The sequence below is a fragment of the Thermobia domestica genome, chromosome 10 (genome assembly GCF_964235325.1).
Source record: "Thermobia domestica chromosome 10, izTheDome1.hap1.1, whole genome shotgun sequence".
NCBI classification, from domain to species: domain Eukaryota; kingdom Metazoa; phylum Arthropoda; class Insecta; order Zygentoma; family Lepismatidae; genus Thermobia; species Thermobia domestica.
The window spans coordinates 254,308,791-254,321,875 of NC_137463.1; the positions used below are offsets into that span (position 1 = coordinate 254,308,791).

General features: G+C 36.5%; 1 protein-coding gene across 6 annotated transcripts in view; it reads right to left on the bottom strand.

The window, feature by feature from the left end:
- Ipk2 (Inositol phosphate kinase 2) overlaps window positions 1-13,085 on the bottom strand; it is a 121,682-nt gene that overhangs the window by 14,639 nt on the left and 93,958 nt on the right. For all 6 annotated transcript variants that reach the window (XM_081729485.1, XM_081729489.1, XM_081729486.1 and 3 more), the window contains exons 2-4: window positions 12,756-12,969; window positions 11,402-11,578; window positions 1,276-1,400 (exon numbers count right to left, since the gene is read on the bottom strand). In XM_081729485.1, coding sequence (XP_081585611.1) covers window positions 1,276-1,400; window positions 11,402-11,578; window positions 12,756-12,969 — 516 coding nt within the window. The remainder of the gene's footprint in view (window positions 1-1,275; window positions 1,401-11,401; window positions 11,579-12,755; window positions 12,970-13,085) is intronic.

Consider the following 13,085-nt stretch of genomic DNA (forward strand, 5'->3'; position numbering starts at 1 on the left):
AATAAGTCAGATTTCAAGTTCCATCATTTATACGTATACAGGTTTTCACTGCATTACTGATTTTAAGTTTTGGTTACGATTAACAATTTCCTTTGTGTGACAATCCAGTTCATTACAAAGCTACTACTTCCCGTCTTTATGTACATAGATTTCATTTAATTTTCTTGTCAGAATTATCCATTGTCAAGCATGCGGTTAACATTTTACAATATTAAAACTGTATAATTTGAGAAAATAATAATAATAATATTCAAATAGTAAATCATTCCTTGCTAGCCATTCTACTAGGAGAGAGAGGTTAAACCACTTGAAAATAATGCATCTGAAATAAATATGAGACTATGAAATTATTGCAAGTTGTATCCTAACATCAAGTTAGGTTAGCTAAAACATATGTTCAAAGCGTACTCCTCGTTTTCAACTCATTAATATGATCATTTAAGCAAAGAAGAACTAACATTTTTATTTCCTTTAATTCTTGAATTTTTTAAAGGATTTTTCCTCTTTAGAATGCAGTAATTTTTTTTCTCGTCTTATAATCACAAAACCGAGGCGGAAAGTACTGTTGTATCTCCACTGAGCTTCAATAAATAAATAAATAAAACTCAAAGCTTTCCAGACAAAAAAGGCGCAGAAAAATTTGTCGAATTTTTTAAATACAGAAAAGTTTTTTTTTTTTCTTTCTTGAGTTTTTGCATCTCTACTCAGGAGCCCCAAGGACACGTACTGAAGACTGGGATAGGTGAAGTTTAATGTGCTTAACCCATTACCATCTTTGAAGGTTATTGGTATTGCATGGGCAATTAGAAGCATTTCAGGACACACCGTAAAGTCCTTGAAATCACTGACCACCCACAAGTAGTTATAATGCAGGTCTTTTACGATAGGAATGAAAATGAAATGAAATCTTTAAATTTTACGTCCCACTGTTATGCCGGCTAGGCTAAAGGAGACGGTAATGATGAGAAATGAATGAAATGGTGCAATGAAGAAAGTGTGAGGAAACGGGAGAATCCCGAAAAAAACCACGCATACAGTTTATTTCCATCTCATGCCTCACTTGGTGCAAAGTGGGATCAAACCGCGAACCCCATGCACCGGAAGTGAACGCTGTACCGCTGAGCCACCACGGGCCTTAAGGTAGGATTCATTCCCATGAGTAACGTAGATATTCAATTACATAGGCCAAGAAAAAAATTGCAAACTAATCAATACCTGGTAAATTTACCTTATTAACAATACTACATGAATACACATATTATTACTGTTACTTACGTCTTCTGCTTTCCTCTTCTCAGGGGCTGCACTTGGATCCCACGTGCGTTTTCCTATCTTTATATCCATTATACACGGCTCGCTTAAACCTTCAGTTAGATCTTCCAGTAGTAAATACCGTATATCTAGCAGAAACAAAATTGGACAAATTACTGCCACTTTGCAAGCCTAAAAGGTGAACATTTAGCTAACTCTTGTAATGAAATACACTCAAACAATACTCAATCTGCTCTTTTGTATTATATCACATATTCCTTCGTGGTGGCGGTTCTTGAAGAAGGTCCCACCAGTAACAATGCAAATTTTACTGCTACAAGTACAGTACTAATTCTTGTATATTGCCTTCTTACGTTATATGGAGCTTTCTTTCTTTAGTTTATAGTTACAAAATTTACACTTTTATTCCCGTGACTTCCCTCAGGACTAGGTCCCCACTTAAACCAAATGATCAAATTCACGGTTCGTATTATTATTATTACTACCCATCGATTACCCGCTTCGATGGGTTAAAATAATAACTTGAAATGTGCAACTCCTTATCTCATGTGTTTGGTACCCGTGAAATATGCTATTTTGTTTTTAGAGGCATGGATTTAAACGGCATCGGAAGTGTCACTGTTCATCTCAGTGACCCCGAAAATTATGGATTCGACACAAATATTGGTAATTTTTATATCTCTCCCCATCCCTAAGTTGAACAGCTGAATTTGAATTTAAACAGCATCGGAACTGTCACGGTTCTTCTCAGCGACCCCGAAAACTGATCATTTTTAAATATCTCCCCCTCCCCTTAGCTGCACCATCAAAGTGACATGATGAAAACCATCCCAGGCCCGAACCTCATCTATGTTGAAAGTTTGATCGAGATCAGTGGGGGGGGGTTAAGAGTAATGAAGTTATATTTATTTTTATGTATCTCTCCCTCCCCTTCGCTAAGGTCTATCGTCAAAGTAAATTGATAAAAAACTTCCCAGGTCTGAACCTCATATTTTGCTCGAGATCAATCGGGTGGTTCAAGAGTTATTAAGTCTCAAACTTAATCACCTTCACTTTTGTATATATTGATTTTTGTATATTTTCCCCTCGAACCCTATGCTCTACCGTCAAAGTGAAATGATGAAAACCATCCTAGGCTCGAACCTCATCTATGTTGAATGTTTGATCGAGATCAGTGGGGGTGGGGGGATTAAGAGTTATGAAGTTATATTTATTTTTATGTATCTCTCCCTCCCCTTCGCTTAGGTCTATCAACAAAGTAAAATGATAAACAAACTTCCCAGGTCTGAACCTCATATTTTGATCGAGACCGATCGGGTGGTTCAAGAGTTATTAAGTCACAAACTTAGTCACCTTCACTTTTGTATATATTGATTTTTGTAGATTTTCCCCTCGAACCCTAAGTTCTACCGTCAAAGTGAAATGATGAAAAACATCCCAGGCCCGAACTTCATCTATGTTAAAATTTGATCGAGATTTAAGTGATTAAGAGTCACAAACATAGTGACTTTCAATTTTGTAATATCGATTATTATTATTATTATTATCATTTCACGGTCGGAAAGTGATCAGTACGTTACAATGAAATATTAAAATTTATCCTCGTTCACTCTTACGATGTCAACTGTATATACAAAAATCAGCGAAAACAGTAAAAGTTTAAAACTTCTGTTTACAAACCTTTCTTTTTTCTATAACTATTAGTATATCAACTTTTGTTTCCTTCTCTTCAGGTTTTTCTATTAACTTGAAGATTTCCTAGATTTTAAAGGCTTGATAACGAAATTCACGGCTTATTTCGGAATTTTTCATGGTATACGAAATTCATGGCTTATTCGTGGTTTTCACGGTTAGGTGGGAACTATGCAACAAAGCCGCCACTATTTAAACGTCAAAGTTTCGCTGACTACTGTTATTATTGTCAAGACATAGTTGTCTTTCGTACGAAAAGGAACTCGTACATCTGTGTTTTTTTTTTTTTTTTTATCACTTCTAATTTATCAATATTGTGATTTGTACTTTTTAAATGCTACAAAAGACCTGAATATTATTATTATTATTATTATTATTACATTAGCCAACAGTGAAAATGCAACTGGAATGAAATAGATGTTTGTTAACTATATCGACCACGCTGATAACGAAATCGACAATGAAAAACTGGAATTAGCTCTCGTTTCCAAGTTAAAGGAGAGGAGGATGCATTTAATTATATTTATTATATTTTATTAGCATTCATTGTCAATCCCTTCCCATATAGGCTTCAAATCCCGTTGATTGCAGACAAAGTGATTAAGTTTCCTGCAGGCAACAATAGTTGTGTGTTATTTTGTCGCTACTTTTAGCCCGGGCCCGTAGCAACAACGGGGAGGGAAAGAAGGGAAGGGAGGAGTGAAGCATGTTTCATTTAAGCGTAGTTTCTGTCTGTTACAAACTGTGTTATGTTCTTGTGCTGGAAGAACGTGTTATTGAAGTGTAGTTAGTGCGTGTGGTCATTGTAATTCCTGTGATTCAGTATGCCTCGCAAATGAGTAAACAGTGCTGACTATTTTTGTTACATTTGCGGACAGACTACATTGAAATCGCAAAGGAGGCCAATAACGCCATATATTAGGAAGGCGTACAGACTGTACTTTGGATGTGAAATCGGGGGCCAAGACAAGCCCTGGGCTCCTCATGTATGTTGCATATCTTGTGTCTCGAGTCTTCATTCGTGGTTAAACCGTAAAAGATCTTCCATGGGCTTTGCTATACCCATGATCTGGCGAGAGCTATCAAACCATGTGGATGATTGTTACTTTTGTATGACAACTCCGCTAACACATGGTATTTCCAAGAAGAAAAAGTCTTCCTTGATATATCCTAACATACCGTCGACCATGCGACCAGTGCCTCACGGAGATGGACTGCCTATTCCTGTTCCACCTGATTGTGATAGTGACGAGGGCGGTAGTGAAACTAGTGCTGCACCATCACCTTCAAAGCCCAATTCTTCGAAATATGATGATTTTGTGTGTAACGACGAGTGTACAGAGAATCACAAAATAGCACAGTGTGAACTTAATGACCTAGTGAGAGATCTGGAATAGCCGAAAGATAAAGCTGAATTGTTGGCGTCAAGACTGCAACAGTAGAATTGCCTTGATAAGACGGTAAATGTGACTGCATTCCGTAACCGCCATATGTCATTCCTTCCATTTTTCGAAAGTGAAAAGAACTTGGTATTTTGTAGTGATGTAGAGGGTCTAATGGCAACTTTGGGCATTGACTATGAAAGTGATGAGTGGAGGTTGTTCATCGACTCCTCCAAAATAAGTCTCAAATGTGTCCTCCTGCATAATGGCAACGTGCTACCATCGATTCCGATTGGGTATGCACCTTACATGAAAGAAACATATGATAACATGAAACAATTGTTATTGCGATTGAACTATGACAAATTTAAATGGCAGATTTCTGGGAATCTGTAAGTCATAGGCATATTACTTGGGCTACAACAGGGCTACACCAAATACTGTTGCTTCCTGTGCCTCTAGGATAGCTGCGCCAAAGCACTTCATTATAAAAAGAAAGATTGGCCTAAGAGTCAATCATCTGAACCAGGACCTTACAATGTTATGCACGAAGCACTTATCGAATCCAAGAACATAATTCTCCCTGCTCTTCATGTAAAACTGGACCTAATGAAAAACTTAGTTAAGGCCATGGACAAAACTGGGGAAGCATTTCTCTATTTGCGCGAGAAATTTCCACGTCTTAGTGAGGTGAAAATAAAAGAGGGGATTTTTGTGGGTCCTCAGATACGTAAACTGTACAAAGATGAGCATTTCAACACCATCCTGACAGGTGATGAAAAGTTAGCCTGGGATGCCTTTGTTCAAGTAACAACAAATATTTTAGGATATAAGAGGACAGAAAATTATAAGGATCTTGTTGCAAATCTTCTGCACTGCTACGATAGACTGGGGTGTAACATGTCCTTAAAGTTACATTTCTTAGATTCCCACTTGGACTTCTTTCCTGGTGATGCTGTAAGCGACGAGCACGGGGAACGCTTCCACCAGCAAATTTCGGACATGGAAATGAGATACCACGGAAAGTGGAATGCACCAATGTTGACCGATTATTGTTGGACACTAATCAGAGAATCACCAGCAGAAAACTACAAACGCCAGGCAAAGCGGTTGCGCCTTCAGTGACCTTCCTCCGAGGGATAACAACGAGGTAAATACACGGATAAGCTTATATAGGCAAGAAGGTAAAATTATCATAACTTCAAAATGAGAGCTAATCTTGAATTTTCATTAACATTTTCGTTATCAGCATACCCGAAAACATAAAGATTAGCTGTTCTCATACCAGTTACAGAAAAAAGTAAAATTTTGTTGGCCAGTATTATTATTATTGGTGCTCCAGTAGTGTCTTATTTATTTTATCTTAACTTATGTTTCGTCTCAGTGTCCATTCCCTTCTTCATTATCATATTTTGTTTTGAGAGATGTTTCAACCTGATGTAACCATTCGCATTCTTATAATGAAAAGCTTGATCAAATTGCCACTCATATGAAAAATAATGTATGAACTAATATTTCAACGGTACGATAAAAGAAAAAAAGAGAGAAAAAGCACTTACTGAGATACGAAGAGTAAAAAACTGAATGACAGGACCAAGATTCGAACCCGGAATCCTCGGCATGCTATGCCGATGCGTTAACTACTACACTACCCAGTATGTTTCCTTGTCACTCTTAAGTTCGGTGCGTTTCTGGGAAGTGTAGTGTTTAGCGCATCGGCACGGTATGAAGAAAATCCCTGGTTCGACTCCCGGTCCAGTCCTTTATTTTTTCATTCTTTGTATATCCATTGAACTCGCGCTTACAGAGGATTTGGTACGTAAAGAATTCGGTTGTTTCCACCTTTCATTGACACAAAAACACTTACACCTACGTTTTCTCGTTATCAGAACGTCTGTGAATGTCATAGCTAAAAAAATATTAAATAAATAAATGGCAAGATATCCAGTCTTTCTGGACGTATAAAGATAGTCAACAAGAACTCTTACACAACTTAAGATTCCAAATTAGTGACGTCAAAAATATCACAAATGGCAATATGAAGTCTTTATGGGGAACGTTTGAGCGACAGTCAACAAGAAAATTGCATAAATCACGACTACGTTTTTCAAATTCTGCACTATTAGTGTTTAACAGAAAAAAAAAAAATCAAAGACGACACATATACCAATCATTAACCTACACAAAATGATATGATTATAAATCATCATGCGTAATATTTGAGAAAACTACTTTTTAAGGCTTAAAAATGTCGTTTGTTGCCAATAACAACTGATACTTTGTATTCTGTTAGAAAAAGTCTGTCTGTCTGTTTATTTATTCATTTATTTATCGTATCTGCAAAAATACACTGGCCAACTGAATCTATTTTTGTTTCTATTTTCTTACCAGTGACATATGCTACTTGTAATAATATGAAAAGAAAAAGTTAGAAAATCAATTTTCATAAAAAATAACCAGTTGAGAACACTCCAACAGCATTGCCTGAACAATCTTAAAAAGAAATAATCCTTTTGAAATTTATACAAAATTGAATATTATTATTACTTGATTAAATTCAATACATAATACATACAATACATATTTGGAACCTGAGTATTAGGAGATCTATTGAATCAGCTATATTGAGCTGTCACTCTTTATCACCGTATATATACTGAAAATGCAGATATAATCAGTGACCACCGGTTACTATTTGGTACACATCTCTTAGATATTGATTAACACCAATATCATCTCTCTATGTTTTTCTTATGTATTTTTGCATGTGAAAATCAAATCTGTAATTACTTTTCATGTATCACATCCCAATTTTGTGAAAAATTTGAAATTTTTTACTGTGAAATACCGCATTTTTATGGGAGGTTATGAAATATGATTACTGTATGGTTTGGTTATTGAAATATAGCGTACCTTTTAGCAGCGATGCTATATGAGACGTGGCCCTACAGTTTAATGTCGAGTCCGAGCCACCGTATCTTTTAATGTTCTCCTACCAGGAATCGAACCCGAAACTCCGTGCACCGAAGGCGAATGCGCTATACCCACTAGACCAGCGAAGAGGGCAGATAAAAATTGGTGCATATGTAATATATCTTACAATACACGCTCATTTAAACATCATCCAAGCGCCTTTTTTCTTCTTTATAGGAGTATGTTGTTTAGAGAGGGGTTCTCCTCATCCAATTTTCTCCTACTGTGCAAGTCTTTTTCTGTGTTATAAATAGGGAACACTAGTTTATTATATTTCTCTTCATTCTTTTATCTTCATTTCAGGTAGTAGCCCACTAACATCTAATGATAAGCGAGTTCAGATTTCTGTTGCCTAACTCTGCTGCCATATGTTCTAGCACTTGAGTAATTTCTTGATTCGATTGTATTATAATTTGCTGAGTGGTGTTTCGTCAGGAGTAGTCGGGTTTGTCGCATTGTGTTTTTTGTGGTAGTATGTGCTGTGCATCTGGATTTCAAGAAAGTGTTGAATCAACATTTAGCTTCGTGCAGTGAAGTGCAATGTCTCGTGCGTGTAAAACTAAACCTGACTTATTTTGTTCTGTGTGTGTTGTTAAACTTACATTTAAAACTCAAAAAAGCAGCTTACATGTTTAGTTAAAAACGCTTACGAACTGTACTTTGGCTGTAAGGTTGGAAACCAGGATAAGTCTTAGGCTGAACACATACAGTATGTTGCACTACGTATTCCAGGAATTTGAGAAAGTGGCTACAAGAAAACATAGTTCTATGAAATTTGCTGTTCCTGAGATTTGGTATGAACAAATTCCCTATGATTTGGTACGAACAAACTGACAGTTACTTTTCCTTGACTGATGTAAAAGGCTTCTCCTCTAAATCTAAACATCAGATTTAGTACCCTAACTAACAGCTATTCGACCAGTTCCCCACAGTGAGGATCTTCCAGCGCCTAATGCTAAAGAACATTATACTATTGATTCAGAAGAAGATATCTCAGACTTCCAAGCAACAGAGAAGACGTACACTTCTGCCATATATACCCCAGTCAACGTCACTTCATTTGATCCTACAAGAAGAGTTTAACCATCTTTACGAGACTTAAATCTTCCTAAAAGATTGCAGAATTGTTGATCACCAGGCTTCAAGGTTGAAATCTCTTAGTTCAAGATGTTAAAATAAATTTGTTTAGAAAACGACAAAGTCATTTTGAGAAATATTTTGTTGAAAATGGAGGCATTGTTTATTACAAAGATGTAGCTGGCTTTTTCAGTCTTTGAGACATTAACATAATCACACTGAATGACACTTGTTTATTGACAGCATGACGCTACGACTAAAGGCAGTGCTTCTCTATATTAGGACTGTTCATCCATGTTTTCCTGTAGCTTATGCTGCTCACACAAAGGAGACGTATGAAGTTGTGATTGCGATATTGGACTTCATTGAATATATATATCAAATGGCATGTATGTGAGGACTTGAAAGTTATTAGTATTCTCACAGGAATGCAACATTTTTTTTTTCCATGTGAGTGGGATAGCCGTGACAAAGCAAACCACTATGTCCGTAAATACTGGTTTCAAAAACAAAATCTCATTTCTGACATCAAGAACATATATCGTAAACCAACTGGGAATCCTCAAGATGTATTTTTGCCACCATTACATATCAAGATTGAGTTTATGAAGATTTTTGTTAAAGTACTAGATAGAGAAGGTATTGCTTAAGGAGAAAATCAAAAAATTAAGTGAGGCAAAAATTAGAGGAGGAGTATTTGTTGGTTCACAGATTAAAATGGTCATACAGGATGAAGACTTTGAAACTAAACTCTCTGAAACTGAGAAATTTAGCTTGGCTGTCATATAAATTAGTACGTTCAGGTTTTCTTGAAAATGTAAAGGCTGAAAATTATGAAGCTATTATTAGTGACATGGTGCGCAGTTTTCAACTCATAGGATACAACATGTCATTAAAATTACACTTTCTTTGCACTCTCATCTTGATTTTTTTCCCCTCAAAACCTCAGCGCAGTAAGTGATGAACACGCAGACCGGTTTCGAAAGAACATTGTCACATTTGAAAAGCGTTACAGTGGAAACTAAACTGTAATTATGCTTGCCGAGTATTGCTGGTCTATCATTAGAGAGACTCCAGAAGATCTCTGCAAGCGTGAACAACCAAAGAAAGCATTTTAGAGAGTAAGTCAACAAAATTTAATATTAGTATAATAAGCCTTAGGACCCGCTAACGACGGGTGCTTTCAGCTTCAAAATAATTAAAGCACGTCTTTTAGGTTTTTAGATATTTGACCTAAAAGGGAAGGGAAACCGTTTGAAGGGGGTTCACCTAAAATCCCCGATTTCACAATTCCTAATGTTTGAGAAACGAAACTTGGTACTTACAACACTTTGCTCCTTTGAATCCGGAATGGCGGAATGCGACACTTATCCTGAAAGAGACAGTCATAATTAAGGTCCATATGAATTCCCAGAATCAGTTAGCAATGAGTTCAGGATTTATGCGCCTGTAAAGCTATCACAGGAATCCATTGACGTCTCTTTCTGCTAATGTTATGTAATATGCTAGATACAAACTATACTATTTATAAAGCACCAGAGTCAAGTAAAGACTGCATTTAAACAGACAACAAGAGTGACTTTAAATCAAAGGATTATTATTGAAGCATTTACAATGAACAATCGATGTGAATATCAAGAAACAGAGCATGAGAAGCACAGAAAGTTTGCTCACGGTGTGCACACCTGACAAAAGCTAACTCATCACATTTGGAACACGTTTCATTGTCGATTCAGTCAATCATGAGGGAAAATCTATATTCTCGCTGCTTCGTCCAAGTAACCAGCTTTCTAGAAAGCGTACCGAATCAGATGCCTGAACCTGGGAGCGCCAAACTGATAGATCGTGAACGACTGTAACGCCAGGAATCGGTCATGGTGCTAATGTTCACATGACTCAACAACACCAGTGTGTCAGTTACGTAGCGGACAAATAACTTCTACTGCCTGAAGAAGTGCACATTCAATAGTTGAATCTTTCTTGTACATCTTCGAGGAATCAGCCTCTTCTTGAAATCAACATCTGGAGGTTTAAGGCTATTTTTACATCCTCATTTGTCTTTTTGTTTTGTCTTTTCCATATGCTGCCGAAGGTAACTGCTATACATATTCCTGGCAAGTTCTTGGGATCACCCTGAGACATGCAGATTCTCGTGACGCGTCTTACATTATATTCAGGTTAGCAGAAAGAGACGTAAAGGAAATGCCTAGACGTTGTATTTCCTATGGATTCCTATGTTAACTTTACAGCCCCAGCACTCCCGAACCCACTACTGACTGACTCTAGGAAATCGATATGCATCTTAACTAGGACTGGCTCTTTCAGAATATGTGTCGCATTACACCATTCCGGATTCAAGGAGCGAAGTGTTACTTGTAAGTTTTCACTTCAAATATTTAAGTAAGTTTTTCAACCTGTTTACATACTTAACCTAGAGGGGAACAAAAACGAGCGAGCGTAGTCGCTACCGCTCTCGCCTTCGGTGCGAGTGGTCCCGGGTTCGGTTCCCGGTGGGGGAACTCGGTCGAATAAGTGTAAAAACGCTTTTTCAGACCAGTCACCCTGAACGAGTTTTTCTCATTCACACCTGGCAAATGCCAGGGTGGTACCTAGCATACAGGTCCCAGGTCGCTTCCTTCCTTCCTTTCGCCGGATTGTGTCTCTCCGACGGAGGTCATCCCTCAAACGTCAGGAGTTAAATGGCCTTAGATGCCGAAAGCCCAGAAATCTAAATTATAAATCCTAAGAAACGAGTGAGGGTGAATTATGAAGATCCAAATTTAGTTCGAGATCACAAACAAATTCTCTACTGAAGACGCAGAAGAAGGAACGTACTGTATTGCTAGCAGTAACGAGTGGGGTTACTGTCACAGAATTCCACTACAATGTCACTTTTGAGGGTAAATGTCAAATTTATATTTGGCTTTTTTTTTTTTTTTTTTTTTTTTTTTTTAATGTAAGAAATTAGTGAATACATCATCTATTAGAAATTGTTTCGCACATACCTTCTCCATTTACCTTAATGTAGGTAGTTCCCAGAAACTTAGGCACAAACTGACGAAGTTCCGTTGACACGGTATCCGTAGCATCCTGCAATTCTGTGTAAAATTTGATCTCTTGATCTCCCTGCGGACGTTTCTGTGCTGGTTTCAACACGTAACCATCTTTATGTTTGAGCATACCTGCAATTATATGGATCAGTTTTATCCACACAGATTTATGTAAACACAAATACAATATAGAGTACAATATTCAATATGGCCAACTGGTACACACATCCGTATTTCTTTTATCCAGTATCCTCCTTTCTTTCCGTAACTCCTTTGTACACTCTGACGACGAAGCATTCTGGCTTGAAAGCTAAATGTATATATCATAAAAACGTAAAATTTGGACAGAGAAATCCTTTTATCACGAAAGCAAAGGATAAGAAAGGATTCTTTGTAACACGTATCCTAAGGAGATTTCTTTGACGAAGAGACTATTTCACGACATTAAATTCTCAGAGTTGTAAACTCGGTACATAAGTTCCTCTTAAAAGTAACTAGGAAGATGTTTCAGTATTTTCTAAAATTCCTCTCTTAAAGAGAAAAGGATATTATGTGTGTGGTGTGCAATTGTGTGTCTGTGGTTAAAGCGGAAACAAATCAAATGGAAAATTGAATTAAATTATACAGAACAAATGATGTTCTTTTAAGAAAGAAAGTAAAACCAAGAACAAGCTCTAATATTTCTGTTGATTGTCAGCATTATGTCCTTGTCTTGAATTTCATTCATCTCACTATGTTTTAAGGTGGTGATAACGGGACTTAGTTATGAAGAATTCCGTCCATGAGAAGGTAACTTTCAACAGAGTAAACTTTGCTTATTCTCAACTATTTTATGTTTTTAATGTATATAATTTTGCGATTTGTGAAATTTAAAAATAAAAATAACTGAAAACAAAACATAAAAAAGGAAAATGACTGGATTAAATTTTCAGACACCATGCTTTAAAAAAAAAAAAAAAAAAAAAAAAAAAAAAAAAAAAAAAAAAAACTGCTGTGCTATAACAACCCGAAATAAAAGATAAAGGAAATAAAGAAGTATTAGCACACCACCAAAATATAACCAAGAAGCACAAACTCGGTCGAAATTTTGTATTTTTTATACCACTTTTCTGTTTATTTATTGAATTGAATTTGCATAAATGTTTGTTGTATTTAATAAGCTACTACAACGACTTCTGTCAGAATCACATATAAATCACTTAAAAGGAACACTAAAGGTAATTTATTCCTTAAGTATCTGAACTAAAGTCAATACCATAGAAATTATGATCTTACATTCATACAAGTAAACGTACAACTCGAATCTTACCGAAAGATATCTTTTCCATGCTAATGCTGTCAACAAACGTGTGTCCTGCCACCTGATTGGCCAGTGGTACTGTGTCCTGTAGGTAGCAATTATGATTCGTATTAGAAGACTTGGATGGCTGAGATTCCAACTCCTTTCCATCACACACCAACTTAGGAAGAGGTCGAATGACAGGGTTCTTCTCTTTGTTCTCCGTACTCATCATGACACCATTCTGTAATAACATAACATTTCCATTTTTAATAACACATTAAAGAAATACGAAACAGGAGATATGAAAATTGAAAGCATAAGTAGTTGTTCAATTCTATTATTGCATAAAGAACACGC